The following is a 23,375-nucleotide window of genomic DNA, read 5'->3' on the forward strand; positions in this document are numbered from 1 at the left end:
ATTTATAATTTTATAATCTCCATACTGTTTTCCACAGTGGCTGCACCAGTCTGCGTTCCCACCAGCAGTGCAGGAGGGTTCCCTTTTCTCCACATTCTTGCCAGCACTTATTCTGTGTTGTTTTGTTGATGAGCACCATTCTGACTGGTGTGAGGTGATATCTCATTGTGGTTTTAATTTGTATTTCTCTAATCATTAGTGATGTTGAGCATTTTTTCATATGCCTATTGGCCATCTGTATGTCCTCTTTGGAGAAGTGTCTATTCATTTCTTTTGCCCATTTTTGGATTGGATTGTTTGTCTTCCTGGTATTAAGTTTTACAAGTTCTTTATAAATTTTGGTTATTAACCCATTATCAGATGCATTGTCAAATATATTCTGCCATTGTGTAGTTTGTCTTTTTATTCTGTTCTTATTGTCTTTAGCTGTGCAGAAGCTTTTTAGTTTGATATAGTCCCATTTGTTTATCCTGTCTTTTATTGCACTTGCTTGTGGAGACAAATCGGCAAATATATTGCTGCGAGAAATGTCAGAGAGCTTACTACCTATATTTTCTTCTAAGATGCTTATGGTTTCACGGCTTACATTTAAGTCTTTTACCCATTTTGAGTTTATTTTTGTGAATCGTGTAAGTTAGTGGTCTAGTTTCATTTTTTTGCAGATAGCTGTCCAATTTTCCCAACACCATTTGTTGAAGAGGCTGTCTTTACTCCAATGTATGCTCTTACCTCCTTTGTCAAATATCACCTGTCCATAAAGGTGTGGGTTAATTTCTGGGTTCTCAGTTCTGTCCCATTGATCTATATGCCTGTTCTTATTCCAGTATCAGGCTGTTTTGAGTACAATGGCCTTATAGTATAACTTCATATCTGGAAGTGTGATACTTCCCGCTTTATTCTTCCTTTTCAAGATTGCTGAGGCTATTCGTGTTCTCTTTTTGTTCCATATAAATTTTTAGAATATGTGTTCTATATTTTTTAAGTAAGTCATTGGTATTTTAATCGGTATTGTATTGAATTTATAAATTGCTTTGGGTAATATAGACAATTTAATGATGTTTATTCTTCCGAACCATGAGCACAGTATATGTTTCCACTTGTTTGTATCTTCCCTGATTTTTTTTTATCAACGTTTTATAATTTTCCGAGTATAAGTCTTTAATCTCCCTGGTTAAATTTATTCCTAGTTACTTTATTTTTTTTGGTTGCAATGGTAAAGGGGATTGCTTCCTTAATTTCTCTTTCTGACAATTCATTGTTAGAGTATAAAAATGCCTCTGATTTTTTAGTATTTATTTTATATCTTGCCACCTTGCTGAATTCATTTATCAGGTCTAGTAGTGTTTTTGACTGCGACTTTAGGATTTTCTATATACAATATCATGTCATCTGCAAATAATGATAGTTTTACTTCTTCTTTTCCTATTTGGATGCACTTTTTTTCTTTTTCTTCTCTGATTGCTGTGGCTAGGACTTCCAGAACTATGTTGAATAAGAGTGGTGAAAGGGGGCAACCTTGCCTTGTTCCTGATCTTAAGGGGATTGCTTTTAATTTTTGCCCATTGAGTATGACTTTGGCTGTGGGTTTGTCATAGATGGCCTTTATCATGTTGAGGTATGTTCCCTGTATTCTCACTTTGCTGAGAGTTTTGATCATGAATGGGTGCTAGATTTTATCAAATGCTTTTTCTGCATCTATTGAAATTATCATGAGGTTTTTCTCCTTCCTTTTGTTTATGTGATGAATCACATTGATTGATTTGCAAATATTGTACCAGCCTTGCCTCCCTAAAATAAATCCCACTTGACCATGGTGTATGATTTTTTTCATATATTGCTGGATCTGTTTTGCTAATATTTTGTTGAGGATTTAGTATCTAAATTCATCAGGGATATTGGCTTATAATTTCCTTTCTTTGTGTTGTCTTTGCTTGGTTTTGGAATCAGAATTATGCTCGCCTCATAAAAGGAGCTTAGAAGTCTTCCTTCCTCTTGAACTTTTTGAAATAGCTTGAGAATGATAGGAGTTAGTTCTTCTTTGAATATTTGGTAGAATTCACTTATGAAGACGTCAGGCCCAGGACTTTTCTTTGTTGGCAGTTTTTTGATAACTGTTTCAATCTCATTTGTTGTAATCAGTCTGTTTAGGTTTTCTGATTCTTCCAGATTAATTTTTGGAAGATTATACGTTTCAAGGAGGTTGTCCATTTCATCTAGGTTGTCTAGTTTTTTGGCGTACAGTTCTTCATAGTATTTCCTTACAATATTTTGTATTTCTGTTGTGTCAGTTGTTATTTCTCCACTCTCGTTTCTAATTTTATTTATTTGAGTCCTCTCTCTCTTTTTCTTGGTGAGTCTAGTTAAAGGTTCATCGATCTTGTTTACCTTTTCAAAGAACCAGCTCCTGATTTCATTGATCCTCTGTATTGTTTCTTTAGCCTCTATGTCATTTATTTCTGCTCTGATCTTTATTATTTCCTTCCTTCTACTAGCTCTGGGCTATACTTGCTGTTCTTTTTCTAGTTCTTTTAGATGTAGGGTCAAGTTGTTTATTTGAGCTTTTTCTAGCTTCTTGAGGTATGCCTGTAATGCTATGAACTTCCCCCTCAAGACTGCTTTTGCTATGTCTCATAAATTTTGAGTTGATGTATGCTCATTATCATTCATTTCTGGAAATTTTTTTATTTCTTCTTTGATCTAATTGTTTACTCATTCGGTATTTAATAACGTGCTATTTAGTTTCCAAGTGTTTGAGTATTTTTCAGTTTTTCTGTTGTGGTTGATTTCTAGTTTCATGCCATTGTGATCAGAGAAAGTGCTCGATATGATTTATCTTCTTAAATTTGTTGAGACCACTTTTGTGCCCTAACATGTGGTCTATTCTAGACAATGTACCATGAGCACTTGATAAGAATGTATATTCTGCTGCTTTAGGGTTAAAGGTTCTGAAGATATCTATTAAATCGAGTTGATCTAGTATGTCCTTTAAGTCTGCTGTTTCTTTGTTAATTTTCTTTCTTTAGGATCTATCTAGTGATGTTAGTGGGGTATTGAAATCTCCTACTATTATAGTATTGCTGTTGATCTCGCCCTTTAATTCCATCAAAGTCTGCTTTATATATTTAGGTGCTCCTATATTAGGTGCATAGATATTTATAATGGTTATATCTTCCTGTTGGATTGTTCCCTTTATCATTATGTAGTGACCTTCTTTATCTCTTACTATAGTCTTTGTTTTAAAGTCCATTTTGTCTGATATAAGTATTGCTACGCCAGCTTTTTTTCATTTACTTTTGCGTGAAATATTTTTTTTCCATCCTTTTATCTTCAGTCTATGTGTATCTTTTGTTTTAAGGTGTGTCTCCTGTAGACAGCTATATATGGGTCCAGTTTTCTTATCCACACAGCTACCCTATGTCTTTTGATCGGATCATTTAATCCACTTACATTTAAGGTTATTATTGATATGTAATTGTTTATTGCCATTTTATTCTTTAAAATTGTATTCCTCTTTTGCTATATTCTTTTTCGCCTTTGATCTGTTTAAAACAGGCCCCTTAGCATTTCTTGCAGCCTTGGTTTGGTTTGGCTATAGTGAATGCCTTGAGGTTGTTTTTTTTTGTCTGGACAGCATTTTATTTCTCCTTCAATTTTAAATGATAGCCTTGCTGGATAAAGTAGTCTTGGTTGTAGGCTCTTATTCTGCATTACCGTGAATATTTCTTGCCATTCCCTTCTGGCCTCAAGTGTTTCTGTTGAGAAGTTGGAAGTCCTCCTTATGGGGGCTCCCTTGTAGGTGATAGCCTTTTTTTCTCTAGCAGCTTTTAATATTTTCTCGTTATCACTTAGCTTTGGTATTTTAATTATGATGTGTCTTGGTGTTGATTTCTTTGGGTTTCTCTTTAATGGAGTTCTCTGTGCTCCTGAACATGTGATATGTTTTCTTGCTTTAACTGAGGTAAGTTTTCAGCTATGATATGCTTGAACAAAGTCTCTATCCCTTGTTCTTTCTCTTCTTCTTCAGGAACCCCTATGATGCGGATGTTATTTCTCTTCATGTTGTCACAGAGCTCTCTTAGAGTTTCCTCAGACTTTTTGAGTTTCTTTTTTTTTCTGCTCTGCTTCCGTACCTTTATTTATCATGTCCTCTAACTCGCTGATTTGATTCTCAGCCTCATCCATCCTGCTTTAATTCCTTCCATTGTGTTCTTCATTTCTGATATTGTATTTGTCATTTCTGACTGATTCTTTTTTATTATTTCAATGTCCTTTTTATATTTGCTATCTCTTTATTTAGGTGTTCATAATGAACATCTATGGTTGTTCTAATATCTTTGAGCATCCTAACAATCATAATTTTAAACTCTGTATCTAGTAATTTGGTTATATCTGATTCATTCGAGTCCTTTTCTGGGGATTTCTCTTGATTCATTTGTTTCGCATGTCTCTGCCTTTTTATCTTCTTTGTGTAAAAGAAGGTCTTGGCCACTGGAGTCCACTGGGTGTGGCCTCTGTTCTCTAGGTATGGTCTGTCTACAGGTCTGTCACCACCTCTGCTGTTGCTGCCTAGGGCATTTGGGTATGGGTGTTGCTGGTGCCTGCCTACTGGGGCTGTTGCTGTGGTTTTCACCTCTCCTTCAAGGGAGCAGCTGTGATCATGTGCTTGGGTGTACTAGCCTTGTTGGCCTTGGCCTTGGCCCCGCCCCCATGGGTGGCATTATGCTCGGCCCTGAGGGCAGTGGTGAGCACCTTTGTTCAGCTGTGGGCCTCCGCCTGTTTCTAGGCTTCCGCCTCGCCCTAGCAAGAGAAGCCCAATCGTGGGATGGCTGCAAATCTTGGCTCCACAGGCCAGGTGGGACTGCATACCCACGCTCAGTAGCGGGACTCTACCTGTTCTGGGTTTTTGGCTACACCCCTGTGGGAGGAGCCGGTTCCCAAGTCAGGCCACTAGCCTCGGTTCCACAGGTGGGGAAAGGCTATGCTCCTGTGCCCTTGATCAAGGGCTGGTCTCCACTTCTTCCGGGGTTCCCACCCTTCTCCCTCAGGCTGGATTACAGGCGGCCCACAGCTGGGCTTGACCACTTTTGCACGCCTACTCCTCCCGAGCGAGGCAAGACAGAGCTCACACCTGGGCCCAGTAGTTGCCAGCCGGCTTCCGCCCCTGCCGACAGAACTGCGCTTCAGCATCCCGCGACCGCCCGCCCTCCTAGCGACCCCTCAGCCATGTGGGTGGGGGCGCTGCAGCTCAGACCCTAACACTCACTACTGTAGTCCCGAAAGCTCCCTCCTTCTAAGCGACTCTGCTCTGAGTGCCGCTGGAGAGCTTGTTTGGCTGGTGTCCTACTTCCCTTTGCTGGTATTGCTGTTTCCAGGGGAAATATTCCCTTCAGATTTGGGGAGTGATTTGTCCCAGTGGTTAGGGTGGCTGTCTCTCAAAATGTTTCCCCTGTGCCTCCTAGATTACACTCTCTTCCTGCTACTCTGGTCCTGTCCTCTCTCCCTACCCCCAGAGCCCTGGGTGAGTGGTTGAGAGAGGTGTTCTGTGCAGTCCCTTGAAGAAGAATCCTGGGTCTGAGAAATCAGTCTCTTTCTCACAAACAATATCCTGTCTTGTTTCCAGCTAAATACTGTCCATATGCCTCTTCTAGGCTCAGGGGATGCAGCCTGCGGCTTTGTTCCTGGGGCTCAGGACCCACTCCTCTCTGCTAAACTCACTTACTGCCACACAAGTCTCTCCCAGCTGCCATTAGCTCCGTGGAGCTGGGCAGCATTCTCCATGTTTCCGCATTTCCTACCAGTCTCGGTGTGACTTCTATAATGTTCCTTAGTTGAAGAGTCCTCTTAGTTTAGTTCAAAGTTAGTTTTTCCAGATGATAGTTCTTAAAATTCTCTATATCCCTTCTGAATATATATCACACAAACTGCCCACCCCTCAATCTTATTACTGAACTCTATTTCCACTAATTTTGAAATAGACTTTCAGATAGGTCTGGTGCTGTCCCTTTTGTTCTATTTTCATTTACCCATTGATCTATTTTTGTAAGTGTTTATTCATTGTCTTCTTTCTGCCAGGAAATGGACTATTGCTAGGGACAGAAAAATGAACATGGCACACACCAGCCCTGTTCTTATAAAATTTGCCCTTAAGGTGCCAACAGAAATTTTATCACTGTTTACATCTCTTCTGAAGCCTTTGCCAATGCCTTTTCACACTTGACTTCCTTCTCTAACGAAGCTCTTGTCAACACTCATCATATTACAATTGTATAAGATAGGTAGGAGTGTCTTGGTCAGAGTTGGTTAATGATTTTCTTAGGTTTTTGTATATAAGTTATGAAAGCTCATTTTTTGTTCTTAGGTTTTAATCATTAGGCATTATTAAGTTTCATCTGTTTTATTCTTGCAACTAGAAAAGACAAAATATTCTTTCTGCACCATCATAGGAATTTCCTGGTGTTCAGACTCTGCTTGAGTCAATAATTTCTGCTTTTGATTTTGATTTCTTTCTTTAATCTTTCCAGCACTCGTAGACTTAACTATCCTAGATTTTTTCAGAGAGAGAGATAAAAAGCATCATCTCATAGCTGTGGTACCTTAGTTGTTCATTGATTGCTTCTCATATGTGCCTAAACTGGAGAGCTCAAGGTGAGCCAGTGACCCCTTGATCAAAGCCAGCCATTCCCAAAACGACACCTGGCTCTGTCTCCAAATAGTCTGAAGTTGAGAATCTTCTAGTCAAGAACCATGAGCAAAATAGTGCATTTCCTGTGGTCCCTGCTGCTCCTCTGGACCCTGAAGTGCCCTTGGAGACCCAAGCTGCTGAGTGTGGAAGCAAGGGCTAGCTGTGGAGAAGAATGAAGAAGAAGTGATGAATGGGATGAAGGCAGAAAGGCCCCTGAAGGAGCTGGAACTCCCAGTGTACAGTGAAAAAGGCTGTCTGAAGCTCTCAACTAACTCAGCTCACACTCTCACACTCATCTAGAAGGATTCAGAAAGCCTCTGGACTTATTCTAAATCAGATCTCAAAGAATAATGATTTTAAAAAATTTTAGTATATAGATGAACAAAACCAAGACCCAAAGAAACAAAGTGATCTTAACTAAGGTCACATTCCCAGGACAGAGTAAGAATCACACATGTGGAACTTTTTGTTCCTTCTTTTTTCCAGTGACTGGATGTACCTGTCTGACCCCCAGGAAAAGAGACAGCAACCCTAAGGGAGAAATGTGAAGGCAGGTTACCTGGAGGGATGATTCCTGAAGGACACCCATGCCCTCACTCCACAGTCTATGCCAGTGGGCCTGGAAGGCAAGTTATTATGGAACCCGTTCTATAATAACATGCTGCTGCCAACAGAAGCAATAAATGCCACAGCATGGAAGCTGTGGGAAAGCAGCCCACGGGGAGCTTGGGAAGAACCAGTAAATTCTAAGACTGAGAATGAGGCCCTTTTTGGGGGGTTGAGGGGCAAACAAAATTTAAGAATGAAGAAATATAAGCTAAAATGTGCAGGTTTTGAATTCATTACATACACAGACTGTCAAAATATGAGTTTTATAACAATTGATCACATTAATGACATCTACTCCTAATTGTCCAAACTCTACCCCCTAAGCTGAGCTCCTAAAGGAAATCATCCCCAGCTTTCTGAATGCTGAGCCAACTCTCTTGTCTTTCTAAAAGCCTTAATTTAAGGACTATACTTTTTTTTTTTGGTTACTTCAATTTCAAAATCAGAGCTGAGAAACAGCTTCTTTAAGTGAAATCCACATTCCCCTTCCCTGGGGCAGAATAATGTCCTGTCTGAACATAAGGATGACTGCAGGGAAGAAAAATTCAAATAGTTAAGAGGCAACAATGTACAATTAATATTTCAAAATATTATGATATTTTGAAAAAAAATAAGAAAACTTCACCGGAGAAAAATCTCAGATCAATGAGAAAACCCAGAATCCATGTGAAGTGGCCAGGGCCAGTAAAGATGGGAATGTTGGATCACACCCAGCCCATGAGAGGAATGAGGGGCCCATCCGGATGAGAGGGAGGAAAGCTCAGAAGACCTGAGTCCTGGCCAGATGTGGGGCAGGAGGAGAAGGCACAGAGAACACTCACCACAGAGGGATTCTGATTTCAGAGGAGGTGCGAAGACCGAAGATAATTTGCCAAGAAAAGATAGAAAGATTGTTGCTGACCAGGAGGGCAGAGGCAGCTGAGAGGGGAGGGTCACAAGACCTTGACAGGAAAGCAACCTGAATTTGGGATTGGGCCATAGGCATCAACTAGTCACATCAGAGAGGAGGCAAGGGTCTGGAGAACCAAATGTGGGTCCACTCTCGTCACTTTCTGCCCACCCAACTAAAATCAACTACAGCTTCCTCTGCTGGCAGGACCACCTACCACTGTAACTTCAGGAAGCCCCATGCCAGGAGGACTTCATTGTCACAAATTATCTCCTTCTTCACAATTCCTTAGTCAGTCACTTTAAAATAGCATCCTGCTCTGTTTGAGGGGTGGAGGGGCTGCCAGCAGTCCAATGGCCCACAGGGGCACGTGAAAAGACCTGAATTTCCATAGGACTGACTTCCTCTGTATTTTCCATGTTTTAATTTATGCATTAAAAATTATCTTGACACTGACCAGGCGGTGCCGCACTGGATAGACCATCAGACTAGAATGCGGAGGACCCAGGTTTGAGACCCCAAGGTAGCCAGTTTGAGCACAGGCTCATCTGGTTTGAACAAGGCTCACCACCTTGAGTCCAAGGTAGCTGCCTTGAGCAAGAGGTCACTCACTCTGCTGTAGGCCCCTCATCAAGGCACATATGAGAAAGCAATCAATGAACAATAAGGTGCCGCAACAAAGAATTGATGCTTCTCATCTCTCTCCCTTCCAGTCTGTCCATCCCTCTCTGTCTCTCTCTGTCTGTCACAAAAAAAAAAGAAAATCATACAAAATTATCTTGAAAGAAAAAAAATGAGTAAATAGTTTCTAAAAAATATTTAAATAAAACTTATCTTGAGAATAACTGTCAAGGATGTAGATGTACAGAAGGCTAAGAACTGATGACCCTTAGAGGAATGGGGTATGCGGAGAAGACAGGCCGTGAAGGAAAACGCACAGTAGTGAAATGTACCCCATTGATCAAAGACCGAGATACTCATTGAATGAGCATCCTAAAAATTCTACCTCTAACTTCCATTTGATTCTATCACTCCACCTCTCTTCCCCTCAGTCTTCTATCTAAACCCTGTTTCCATCAAATTGTCCTCCGTGACTTTTCGAGAAGTCTGGCATTGTCTCTTTTTCATTTTTGCTCATTTATCCATTCACCTATTTTTATAAGTGTTTACTGTCCCTACTTGACCAGGCTGTGGCGCAGTGAATAGAATGTCAGCCAGGGACAGTGAGGACCCAGGTTCAAAACGCAAGGTCAACGCCTGGAGTGCGGGTTCATCTGGTGTAAGCACAAGCTCACCAGCTTGAGCACGGGGTCACCAGCTTGAGCGTCGGATTAGAGACATGACCCCATGTTCTCTGGCTTGAGCCCAAAGTCCGTGGCTTGAGCCCAAGGTCATTTGCTTGAGCAAGGAGTCACTGGCTCAGCTGTAGTTCCCCCACCCCCTGGTCAAGGCACATATGAGAAAGTAATTAAAGAGCAACTAAAGTGAAGTAACTGTGAGTTGATGCTTCTCATCTCTATCCCTTCTTGTCTGTCTGCCCCTCTCTCTTCTCATTTGGCTCTCTCATTAAAAAATAAATAAAATTTTTTAAAAATGTTTACTATCTCCTTTTACACCAGGCACTGGTCTAAGTATAAGGGACATAAAAATGAACATGACAATACCATCACTATTACGTAGAAAAATTTTCCCTGATGCCAGAAGAAATTCTATACCTGTTCGATATCGTGCCCAATGACAACATCTCATGAAGCCTTTCTTGATGCCATTCCACACTTTGGTTTGTTCTCCAGACCTCTTGTCCCCCACTGTAAGTAACAATTGTACAAGATTTGTAGGAATGTCTCCGTCACACTTGACTATTAGACGTTCTAGGTTTGTGAATGAGTTATGAAACCTTGTTTTAATCACTAGGCACTATTAGGTTTACATCTGTTTTGTCCTTGGAACTAGAAGAGACAAAAGAATTCTTCTGCTGTATGAGAAACGGCCTGGTTTTCAGGTTGTGCTTTGAATTGATAATTTTTCTTTTGATTTACTGTGTATTTCCTTAAGCTTTTCAGCACTTATGGACTCAAATATCCCAAACTCTTTACTTGAATTCCTCAAGCTCATCACACTGCCCTATGATAGCAGCTACTTGAGAACTAAAAATTTGCCTTTACTAAGCATTTTATTCTAGTTGACCAAAATAGATGATTCAGGCAGTTGTTTGACCCTCCACTGTTTATCACAGCCTGCAGGACCGTGCCCAACATTGGGCTTTTAACTGCATTCAGCTCCAATCTGGCCCCATTACCAAGCCTGGTTCCCTTTCCTCCATTTATCTGAGTGACTGTTGCCTGAAAACATCTGTCTCTATTTCAGTAGCAGTCACATCATTAGTTGATGGAACAGATTCCTATTCTGACTTTAAGCAGAAAATGCATTTATTTACCAGCTATTTCTCAGAATCATTGGAGACACTCAAAATTAGGCATGAGAAGCACAGGTCCAACCACACCATAGAACTACTCCTATAAGCATATGCTGCCGCCAACAAGGTGACAAATGTGTGGACCCATGCAAAGTCCAAACACCAGATTGGCTGTCGGAGCTCCCCATTGGCAGACCGTCTGTAGACTCACTGATTACAATATCCGCCCAGCCTGGCCTGTATATCCTGTTTTCTCACAGTTGGGAGAGGAGCCCATCCTGGCATTCTCATTGGCCTGTGCATTCACCTCACCAGGGCAGGGCTCAAAGCCAGCTATTCCCAAAGCTGTAACTGGAACTCTCTCCAAGTAGTCTGCTCCAGGACACAGAAAAGCACAGTACCTTCCACTCCGACAAAATGAGGACAATAGTGCCTGTCCTGCTCTCTCTACTGCTTGTTCTGGGTCCTGCATTCTCCCAGAAGACACAAGATGGTGAGTTGGGAAGCAAGGGCTGGGTATGGAGAAGAACTGAAGAGAGGTAATGAAGGAGATAGGTGGGTAGAAAGTGGGCCCCAGATGAAGCCAAGATTCCCAGTGTACAGGAGGAATGGCTGTTTGAGGTTGTCAACTAATTCAGATTATACACTAGTAGAAGCATATAGGGAACCTCTCGACTCATGCTAAATAAGGCCTTAAAGAAATAGAACCTAAATTCTTATTAGACAAGTGACAAAACTAAGACCAGGACAAGTGAAGTGACCTGTCCTGGGTCATGCAGCCTGGACAGAGCAAAGCCCACACAGGTGGAACTCTTTGTTCCTCCCTCCTTTCAATGGCTGGACATACCTGTCTGACTCTCAGAGAGAAAGACAGCAACTCCATAGAGCACTTGTAAAACATATTAACTGAAGGATGCTTTTAGAAACAGACTAGGCCCTGGCCTGTTGGCTCAGTGGTAGAGTGTCAGTCTGGCATGCAGGAATCCCGAGTTCGACTCCCGGTACGGCACACAGGAGAAGCACCCATCTGCTTCTCTACCCCCCCCCTCTCCTTCCTCTCTGTCTCTCTCTTCCCCTCCTGCAGCCAAGGCTCCATTGGAGCAAAGATTGCCAGGGTACTGAGGATGGCTCTGTGGCCTCTGCTGGAATGGTGCTGGAATGGCTCTGATTGCAGCAGAGCGACACCCCAAGATGGGCAGAGCATCGCCCCCTGGTGGGCATGCCGGGTGGATCCCGGTCGGGCACATGCAGGAGTCTGTCTGACTGCATCCCCGTTTCAAGCTTCGGAAAAATTCAAAAGAAAAGAAAAGGAAAAAAAGAAACAGACCCATTCTGTCACTCCACAGTGAGATGCTACGAAAGTGGGCCTGGGAGGCCAGCTGGAGCTCGGGCAGAACCAAGGTCAATTTTAGGACAGAGTATTGAGAACATTTTTAGTATACAATATTTCAGGATGAGGAATGTAAACACAACTGTGTAAGTTTAAAATTTATAACATTTTCTGACACACTATTAAGAATATTTTTATAACAATTGATCATATTTTGATTGTTAATCACATCCTACATTGTAGTAGAATTTAGTCAGCATTCTCCCGAGAGAAAGCATGAATCTCATGCATATGCCAGAAGGAGAGGTTTATTTTAAGGATACAACTCAAAACCATTATAGAGGCTGGGAAGTCTGAAATCTACAGAGTAGGTCAGCCCACTGGAGACCAGAGAAGAGATGACGCTGCCATCTCGGGCCCAAAGGCAGTCTGGAAGCTGAGTTCCTGCTTCCTGTGGAGAACTCAGCCTCCTCTCTGTGGCCTTCAACTGATTAGTGGAGGCCCAGTCACATTACAGAGGATAATCTGCTTCACTCAGCATCCACTGAGTAAAATGGTAATCACATGAATAAACTAATTAGTGAGAATAACTTCAGTACTGAAACTAGAAACCTGCTATATGGCCTAACATTAGTAACATCCATGAGAGTTAGATCAGGATTCCATTTCAAAATTAATTATGAAAATGCCCCACCCTCTAAAACTTCCTACCTCCCACTAAAGTGCAGGGACAGGCATGGTAATTCTGAGGTCCATTCTGGTCTTAGCTTTTGGTGATCCATTCTAAGTCATAACCTGAGGTTTCTACTCAATTTCTCTCTATGATATGCCTGTTGGCTTGGCGGTGGGGAGAAGGCAGGTGTATAAAATGTCTGCCCAGAAAGGATGAAGATGAGTAAGTGTGAGCAGGATTGCTTGAAACAGCTGAGATCTTGGTTGAAATATTAAGCTGAGCCTGACCTGTGGTGGTGCAGTGGGAAAAGCCACAACCTAGAGTGCTGAGGTTGCTGGTTCGAAACCCCAGGCTTGCCTGGTCAAGGCACATACGAGGACCAACTATGAGTTGATGCTTCCCTCTCCTATCTCTCTCTAATAACAATAAAATCTTTACTTTCTAAGTTGAAAAAAGAGAATTAATAAGAAAGAAGTTCTTGTGAGAGGGGGCAGAGAAAGGTCTGAATCACAGCAGCAGGCAGAATCTAGGAGCAGGGCTCAGACTAGGGGAGGCAGGAGCCATCAAACCCACTGGAGGTTTGGGAAAAAACAAAACAATGCATGAGCATTCACATTTCTCAGTTGCAGTAGTCAGTGCACGAGGGTGGGCAGGGGGTGCTGGGAGGCAAGAAAGTAGCCACGGATATTCCACTATCCAGCAAGGAAGGCTCATGGAATGCCTCAAGTTCTCTGCTCTGGAAGTTTCCTGATGAGGCAGGTAAAAGCTGAGAGCCCTGCTCATCCCTGACTCCGGGGCTGGGGGGAGGCATGAGCGGGAAACCAGCCCCTTCAGACCCTCAACCTCCATGCTGTGTCTCTCCACAGATCCTCCCTCTGTGTCCATCACGAGCCAGATGGGCCCAGAAGGACACAGCATGTACCTCAAGTGCACGATCACCGGCTTTTACCCAGAGCCAACTAGTATGTACTGGACTCGGGAAAGCAATGTAGTGGAGAATGAGTTGGAGAATGACAGTCTTCTCACTGAAAATGGCAATTACCAGCACTGGGTGATGGTGGAAGTCCCCTTTTCTGAGAGACACACCTATTCCTGCCACGTGGAGCACGGCAGCCTGGCCCAGCCCCTCGTTGTCCCATGGAATGAGGGGCAGGAATCTGGAGACCAGTAGTCACTCTTTCATTGAGGCAGGACAAAGGTGAGCTCAGAATGACCATCACCGCCATCGGCAGGACTCGGAGAAGCTGTGAAGAGAACAGACAGGTGGTGCATTTGGAGACACAGGCTTGAATGCTGGTCGCTGAGCTGCCTCACTGTTGTGTTTCCCCTTACTGTTTCCCATGATCTAATCTGTGATATCTAATCAACACTAATCACTTGCTTGGCAAACATAGTAAATCAGAATATTAAACTTTAGATGCTATAAAAATGTCACTCGATTTTATCATTCATCCTGCCCCCAAGCATTTGAATCATTTTTAAATCTTGGTACCCACTGGAAGCAATGTTCACTGCCCGTCTTTTCCTGGGGTCCCTACTGTTGTGTGGTATGACCACCTGGTCTCTTGAGTGTTGTTCAGGCACCCACTCCTGATGTCCCCTCTAGTTATGAGGCCATCGAACTCTGCAACTCTTATAAATCAATCTAAAGCCTCTTCTGTACCTCAGTTTCCCCAGCATTCCCTTATCCCCGTGAGACACTGCCTTCTATTCCAGCTACTCCAGCTCTCCCACACCAAGCTGGCCTTTGTGTCCACACACAGCTATAGGCTACTTGAGAGGCTTCATCCCTCCAGGATGCACTCCTAGGGAGGCAAAAATCATCTGATGTTCTTGGACTCACTCACTTAATTAGAAGTCTTTTTGACATGAAAAACTTGTATAATTTCATTTATTTATTTTTAATTGTATTTCTTGTGGTCAGTAGGTTTTTTAATTGAGTCTCCCACCACCATGCACAGGTTGGTGCATGTAAAAATTACTCATACTTATAGAGAATTTTATACAGTTTATTTTAGACAAACTGATGACATATGCCACAGAGCAAGATCTCAAATGCTCTGGAGAATAACAATTTTGAAGATTCTTTTATTCATCTGAAAATAAGAAAGGTGCCTGACCTGTGGTGGTACAGTCGATAGAGCATCAATTTTGGACACTGAGGTCTCTGGTTGGAAATCCTGAGGTCACTAGCTTGAGCATGGGATCATCCACATGATCCCATGGTCACTGGCTTGAAGCCCAAGGTCTCTGGCTTGAGCAAGGGGTCACTGGCTCAATTAGACCCCCACCCTCCGCAAAACACATATGGAGAGCAATCAATGAACAATTAAAGTGACGAAACTACGACTTGATGCTTTTTATCTCTCTCCGTTCCTGTTCCTCTCTATCTCTCTATATATATTCTGGCTAAAATAAAAAGAAAGAAAAAGAAAATAAGAAAGGAATGTAAGCAGGTGAGAAAAAGCAAGGCAGGGATTAGATTAAAGGATCATTAACAAGATTATGTGCTTCCTTGAGAGTTTATATCCCCTTTGAAGGTTCTTATTACTGATATTTCCGGGTGTGTTAACCTAGATGCATAAGAACAATGAACAAGGCTGGCTTATAACCTTTCACCAAAGAAGTTATAGGCATGGGGCATGACTGCCCACCATTAACTGCCCTGGGAGGAATTTATAAACAAGTCATCCTATGACATTACTTTCCATGGAACCCCCCCTTTTTTTTCATTCCCAGTTTTCATTTTTGGTCATAAATCAACACAAAGGATGCATGGATGACCAAACTTGCTTGGATGGTGTGATCTCACAGTACTAGGAAGCTCAATCCTAGGAAGTCTCAGTGTTGAAGTTGTCTTGTTGACCATTGGACATGGGGTAATACTACAACCATGGACCTGAGTTGAGGTTGAATTCTTCCCAAAAGGGAAGGGCAGGGAAGTGGAAGGCAGTCAGGTCTTATGGCCTTCATTACAAAAACAAAATAAAACAAACCAAAACAAAATTCTGCATCGTTTCTATTCTGTGAACTTTCGTGATATGAGATCTGCCTCCTGTCTCATTTTTTCTGTATTTGGCATCCCGTATAACACTTACATAAGCCACAGAAAGAGTTTTAATAATTATATTATACATGTTCAGTAATCATAAATAGTTGGACTATATAGAAAAACCCAACGGCAAGTACAACTATTAAAATGACTAATATCATTATCAAAGATGTAAAGATTACCAAACCAAGGCCCTGGCCAGTCGGCTCAGTGGTAGAGCACCGGCCTGGAGTGTGGATGTCCTGGGTTTGATTCCCAGTCAGGGCACACAGGAGAAGCGGCCATCTGCTTCTTCACCCCTTACTTCCCCCTTTCTCTCTTTCTCTCTTACCCTCCTGCAGCCAAAACTTGATTAGTTTGAGCACATTGCCCTGGACCCTGAGGCTGGCTCTGTGCAGCCTCCGACATGGGCACTAAAAATGGCACAGTTGCAAGCATGGCCCCAAACAGGCAGAGCAATGTCCCCAGACGGGGGTCGCCGGGTGGATCCAATCAGGGCACATGTCGGAGTCTGTCTCTCTATCTCCTGTTCTCTCACTTGGAAAAGAAGAAGAAAAGAAGGATAACTAAACCAAATAGACTGAGTCAATATCAAATAGTAGGCATAAAGGCCTTGTTGATGTCTAGGGATAGCTGTCTACCCCTGGTGCCATCAGCTTCCCATCCCCCAGCAGTCTTTGATGTCCATAAACAGGGATAGATGTCCACTTTTTAGTTAAGTGCCTGATAAGGTCCCTTCCAATGACACTGTCTTTTATTTCATATCCTTTCCAACGAACAAAATCTCCATGTGGCAGTCAAATGATTTTTAATGTCATTGTCTCCTGAATGCTGACTGTGAAAGAAAGTGATTACCAACTTAATATTTTCTTGAAGTGACTCTATCAAACTTTGACAATAGTGTAAGATGTCTCCTTGTGAGAATGTCAGCTGAGTAGTTTCCTCAACTAGGTCTGGCTTAAATGCACTGTGATGCATGAAACACTGCAAAATCTTAAAAATGAGGAGGCAGGGAGCCAGGAAAAACCAAGTGGCTGTCTTGGGTTTCCATAGCACTGATTATTCATTTAATTATAACCATTGTTTATTTGTACAATATTACCTAGATGTTCACATCACTTTTTTGACAATGCAACCCATGAGCATTCAAATCTTTTGAGGAATTCCAGGGGCCCTGCTGAAACACTACAGAGTTATTTCTACCTATATTACAATTTTTATTTTTATTTTTTGTATTTTTCTTAAGTAAGAAGCAGGGAGGCAAAGAGAAAGACTCTCACATGTGCTTGGCCGGGATCCACCCAGCAAGCCAATTAAAGGGCAATGCTCTGCACAGCTGGGGCCATCTGCTCCATTGTAACTGGAGCCATTTTAGCGCCTGAGGCAGAGGCCATGGTGCCATCCTCAGCACCTGGGCCAACTTCCTCCAGCGGAGCATTGGCTATGAGAGGGGAAGAGAGAGATAGAGAAGGGAGAGGGGGAAGGGTGGAGAAGCAGATGGTTGCTGCTCCTGTGTGCCCTGACAGGGAATCAACCCAGGACTTCCACATGCTGGGCCTACAATCTACTAGTGAGCCAACTGGCCAGGGTCATATATTAAAATTTTAACCCTTAAAACCTCAATGTGAATTCTAGCCTGAGGTGGCACAGTGAATAGAGCACCAACCTGGAACGCGGAGGTCACCGTTTGGAAACTCTGGACCTACTGGGTCAAGGCACATATGAAAATTAACCAGTTAACAGCTACAATGAAGCAATTACATCTTGTAGCCACCCCCACCTCGTCTCTCTGTAAAATCAATAACTAAAGCCTTTCTAAAAAAATCCCAATGTCTAATGAAAAGTAATAAGCCAAAAGCATACTTTAGCTTGAACGTTTTATAATCTTAAGAAACATTTTTCAAACATAAAAGCAAATTATCAACATAAACTTATTTTTGTAAAACCCAGGCAAAATGACATGTCTGTTCTACTTAAATCAACAAACTTAAGCTAGCTTACTAACTAAAGATTAATCTTAGATCACATGAACTTGAATAAACATTTAGGTTAGTGCCTCTATTACTGAAAATTATAGAATATCCAATTTTATAAGCAAGCATTGCCTTTAAATCAATTTTAACAGAACTATCAGGAGGTAGAAAAGTATCTCACATATACAGTATACATATATATAGATACACATACACAGACACAAACAAAGACCATTTAGCCATGAGAAAATCTCACTAGTTATATAAAAAACAATTAGATCTAACTTCTTCCTGGAGGTATTTACAATTTATAATTGTCTTTGACAAGTCAAATTGCAAATGACCTTTCTCCTTTTAAAATAAGGACAGCCTTTTATTAATTCTTCAAAGAATTGGATTGACACCTAAATAACATCATAGGTGGATCTTTTTATCTAAATCTTCATCTTGAAGTTTCAAGAGATCAATTAAATTTGGTTTCCATTCATACTGCCTAGTTTTATACATGACTTTCTCTAATTGTGCATGCAAAAGATTAATTTAGAAGTAGCAAAGGATCCTCATGTCGGCCACTGTAGTTATGTTAGCAGTGCAAAAGAGGCACCAGGCATTAGTGATCAGTGGACTCAGGCCAGACCTCAGTTCAACAACCTCAGTACTTGAGTTCTAGACAAGAAAGAATTTAGAACCAAGACTCAAACCATATGAGAAAGTTTATTTAGGAAGTCACAGAGTAGAAAACAAAGCCTTAGAATAAATGGGCTCAAGAAACAAGTGTCAGAAGCAAAAGAAGGGCCCTTGGAGCTTAGGAGAAAGAGAGAGGCAAGGAAAACACCCAAGAGGAAGGGGGAGGGGGAGAGCAGGCATGTTTTCTAGAGACCTGGGTCCTCCATCTTGAGGGCTTTAATCTGAGGTCTCAGGGGAGGACCTCAGTAGAATACTCATCAGCTTCCTCAGTGTGTTTCCTCAGGGTTGTGGTCTCCACTGATTGGTCAGCACCAGGGGAAGGGGTCATCAGTCATTGCAGCTGATCCTGATGTCCATGGCATCTCTCCCAGTAGTGTAGTGATGAGGTTGGGGGAAGGGACAAGGCGTTTATCATGCCCAAGTCTCCCCTCGCAGAGGGGTGCCAAATGGTCTCTAAGACAAACAAGAAAAGCCTAGTAGAAGGGGAGAAAGGTGCAAATAAAGTGTCGTGCCCCGAGCACCAGTTATGTTCGCTATGCCACTGATCTCTCCTTCTAGTTTTGCTGCTTTTCTGGGCCTGGAACTGAAACACAGGTGAGGACTAGCTGTCATCTCCAGGTGTTAATGTCAATTGAAAAGTCTGTGCAAGGACTTGTAGTTGTGCCCATTGCTAGGCACCTGGGGCTCTCTGCCCTGGTGACCCTCTGCACCTGGCCTATCATTCTTACTCCGCTCATGCCTGTCTAACTGCCTGCTACACTTACAAATGGGAGGCTGACAGTGCTGGGCCTTGTTGACCTGGAAGGTACAATTTCCAATATTTTGAGATCTGTAGAGTCTGAACACACTTCTAGGGGATAACATAACCTACATGCACATCTCCAGATGAGCCAAATGCAGTGATATATCTGTAGGGCTGATTTATGCCCTAGAGAAAATCTTTTTTCAGGCATCTAAGAGTACTCGAAGAAGGGTGGGGAAACTTGCCAGATGCCACCCAAATCTCAACACTCCAAGGCATGGGCCCTCTTTCAAGGTGCTCCTGCTCCAGGGTGCCCTGCCCCTCTTCCCTGGATTCCCACTGGCTTCTACAAGATCACTTGTTACTGCATTGAACAAGCCCTGCACCCTTCTCCACCACGCCAGATTCGGGATCGGAACAAATATAATGACCTCACTGGAGATTCCGGTAGGGGATGCAAGAGTCCTCTCTCTTTCCAAGCAAAAGAAAGTTTAAGCTCTTGTTTAATCATCAAAAATTTTATTCAGATCCTCAGCAAGCACTACTATTAGAAAGACAAAATTAAAGCAGCAACCCATTTTTTTCTTTTCCTGTGTTACTACAATCCTTATTCACCTCAAGGATCCTCTAAAAACAGCTCAGATAAACTCATGGCCTGCTGCTTAAGGCCAGGAGGCCCAGAATTTTGAGAAAAACTCAAGATCCCCCAATGCAAAATGGGAAGCCTTTGGGCACAATGGACCCTTGATTGTACCTTGCACTGGGTCCAGGTCTGCAGGGAGGTCTTATGTGGGCTTTTTCAGAATCCCACTGACTCTGCCAAGTAAATGTCAATATAAGAAATGTCTAGCCTGACCAGGCCATGGCGCAGTGGATAGAGCATTGGACTGGGATGCAGAGAACCCAGGTTCAAGACCCTGAGGTCGCCAGCTTGAGCACGGGCTCATCTGGTTTGAGCAAAGCTCACCAGCTTGGACCCAAAGCCCCTGGCTCGTTACTCGGTCTGTTGAAGGCTCATGGTCAAGGCACATATGATAAAGTAATCAATGAACAACTAAGGTGTGGCACGCAATGGGCAATGAAAAACTAATGATTGATGCTTCTCATCTGTGCATCTCTTTGTTTCTGTCTGTCTGTCCCTGTCTATACCTCTCTCTGACTCTCTGTAAAAAAGAAAAAGAAAAGTCTAAACCTTTAGGAAACCCATATAAGATATATTTGAGCCAAATTGATGAAATATGCCAGAAGCAAAATCTCAAAAGCTCCACAAAATAACAGGTTTGCGGCTTTTCTTATGCATTTGAAATTAAGGAGGAATGGTGAGGAGCATTACATGAGGGAGAAGAAGTAAGACAGGGATTGGCTTATAGAATAGTTAACAAGACTTTGTGCTCTTTTGGGGGTTAATACCCCCTTCCAGGGATATTACTTCTGATATTTCAAAGGTGTGTTAACCTGGATGTACGGGAACAATAATAAACCAAGCTGTTAACTGAAGAATGTATGGGTCTGAGGCATTGCAACCTACCCTGCCTACTTAGGAATTTTTTTCACATGATTACACCCAAAACAGATTACAACTCTCAAGCCTGACTTTTTATTAACCCTCAACAGCATAAGACAGTTCTTTTCCATCTTGTGTGTGACAAGATCTTCCTACACCTTTCATCTTTTTTTTTTTTTTTTTTGGAATTTTTCTGAAGTTGGAAACAGGGAGGCAGTCAGACAGACTCCTGCATGTGCCCAACCAAGATCTACCCAGCATGCCCACCAGAGGGCGATGCTCTGCCCATCTGGGGCGTTGCTCTGTTGCAACCAGAGCCATTCTAGCACCTGAGGCAGAGGCCACAGAGCCATTCCCAGCGCCTGGGCCAACTTTGCTCCAAAGGAGCCTAGGGTGTAGGAGGGGAAGAGAGAGACAGAAAGGAAGGAGAGGGGGAGGAGTGAAGAAGCAGATGGGCGCTTCTCCTGTGTGCCCTGGACGGGAATCGAACCAGGGACTCCAGCACGTCAGGCCAACACTCTACCACAGAGCCAACTGGCCAGGGCCCACCTTTCATCTTAGTAGCCCTCACATTCCATATTATTCCAGAGTCCCCTTTAAGCACAGCTACTTAAGGAAATTATTTCCGACCTTCAAAATTCTGAGCTGACTCTCTTTTAAGTCAAGAAATCCAGATTCTCTCCCATTGGGCAAAATAATGACCTGCCTGAATGAACATCAGGAAGACTACAAGGGAAAATATTCAATACCAGAGGCAACAATGCAGTGATAGATCACTAATTTAAAAATGTCAATTTAAAATTAAAAAAAATAAAAAGCACGTGACAAAAACAATCTCAGATCAATGAGGAAACCCAAAGTCCATATGAATATGCCAGGGTCCAGGCAGACTGGAATATGAGATCCCACCCCCACCCCCGTGACATGAGTGATGGGGCCCAAGTGGACAAGAGGGAGGAAACCTCAGAAAACTTGAGGCCAGGTCGGATGTAGGGAGGCTGGGGGGGGGGGGGAGCAAAGAGGTACTCAGCACACCCAGAGAAATTTCCTGGGGGGATTCAGATTGCAGAGGAGGAGTGAAAGGCTCAGAGAGCTTGGCAAGACATGGTAGAAAGTGTTCATGAGGAGGTGGATAGGAGACAACTGAGAAGGGGGGTCACAGGGCTCAGGTGACCTGAGGGTGGGGCTTGGCTACAGGCACCAACAAGTCACATCAGGGAAGATGAAGGAGCCCTTCCAAGGTTGTCTCTGCCCAGCCAACAGTCATCCCCAACAGCTTCCTCTGGCAGGCACACCAACTTCAAGTGCAATTTCAGGACACCCCAGGAGGGCCTCCTTGTCACACATTATCTCCTTCTTAACAATTCCTCAGTCACTTTAGGATAGCATGTGGCTCTGTATCAAGAACCCCTCTGTAAAGAGCCCATCACAGCACGGAAACACTGTGTTTCCATGTCACTGGCTTCCTCTTTACTCTGTTTTATATAATGCATGAAAAATTATCTTGATGCTGAGGTCACCAGTTTGAAACACTGGCTTGCCTGGTCAAGGCACATATGGGAGTTGATGCTTCCTGCTCCTTCCTTTCTTTCTCTCTCTCTCTCTCTCATTCTCTCTCCCTCTCTTCTCTCTAAAATGAATAAATAAAATGGTTTAAAATATTATCTTGTAAGAAAAAAGTGAATGAATAAATAATCTCTAAAAATTAAGAAAAAATAAAATTTGTCTTAGCAAGGGAGTAGATGGCACCAAAGGTTAAGAACTACTGAACTAGCCTGACCAGGTGGTGGTGCAGTGGATAGAGCATTGGACTGGGATGCAGAGGACCCAGGTTCGAGACCCCAAGGTTGCCAGCTTGAGTGCGGGCTCAACTGGTTTGAGCAAAGCTCACCATCTTGGACCCAAGGGCGCTGGCTTGAGCAAGGGGTTACTCAGTCTGCTTAAGGCCCACGGTCAAGGCACATATGAGAAAGCAATCCATGAACAACTAAGGTGTCGCAACAAAAAACTGATGATTGATGCTTCTCATCTCTCTTCGTTCCTGTCTGTCTATCCCTCTTTCTGACACTCTCTCTCTCTCTGTCTATGTAAAAAAACAAACAAACAAACAAACAAAAAACTATTGAACTAGAGTAAAGATATATGCAGAAAATACAGGCTGTGAAGGAAAAGATGTAACAACAGAATGTGCCTCATTCATTAAAATACATAGGATGTAGGCCCTGGCCAGTTGGCTCAGTGGTAGAGCATCGGCCTGGCGTGCAAGAGTCCCAGGTTCGATTCCCAACCAAGGCACACAGGAGAAACGCCCATCTGCTTCTCCACCCCTCCCCCTCTCCTTCCACTCTGTCTCTCTCTTCCTCTCCCACAGTCGAAGCTCCATTGGAGCAAAGATGGCCCGGATGCTGAGGATGGCTCTGTGGTCTCTGCCTCGGGCGCTAAAATGGCTCTGGATGCAACAGAGCGATGCCCCAGATGGGCAGAGCATCGGCCCCTGGCGGGCATGCCAGGTGGATCCCAGTTGGGCGCATGCAGGAGTCTGTCTGACTGCCTCCCCGTTTCCAGCTTCGGAAAAATGCAAAAAATAAAATAAAATAAAATTATATATATATGTATATATATAGGATGCTCATTGGATTAAGGGAGTGCCTCCAGAATTTGACTTCTATATCTGTTCTGAATATACACCACACCACCTGCCCAACCCCTCAATCTTCTCACTGAACTCTATTTCCACTAAGTTCAGAATAGACTCTCAGATAGGTCTGGTGCTGTCCCTTTTGGTCTTTGCTCATTTACCCATTGATCTATTTTTGTA

At 42.9% G+C, this 23,375-nt stretch overlaps 1 protein-coding gene across 2 annotated transcripts in view; it reads left to right on the top strand.

Moving 5' to 3' along the window:
- Positions 1-14,028, top strand: part of LOC136403458 (zinc-alpha-2-glycoprotein-like) — a 35,634-nt gene extending 21,606 nt beyond the window's left edge. Inside the window, exon 3 of one of the 2 annotated variants that reach the window (XM_066382205.1) lies at positions 13,495-14,028. In XM_066382205.1, the coding sequence (XP_066238302.1) occupies positions 13,495-13,770 (276 nt within the window). In that variant the 3' untranslated portion in view covers positions 13,771-14,028. Of the gene's footprint in view, positions 1-13,465 lie in introns of both variants that reach the window. The other variant, XM_066382206.1, reaches the window with a different exon arrangement.
- Positions 14,029-23,375: the final 9,347 nt, after the last annotated feature.

Source organism: Saccopteryx leptura, chromosome 4 (genome assembly GCF_036850995.1).
Source record: "Saccopteryx leptura isolate mSacLep1 chromosome 4, mSacLep1_pri_phased_curated, whole genome shotgun sequence".
Lineage (NCBI taxonomy): Eukaryota > Metazoa > Chordata > Mammalia > Chiroptera > Emballonuridae > Saccopteryx > Saccopteryx leptura.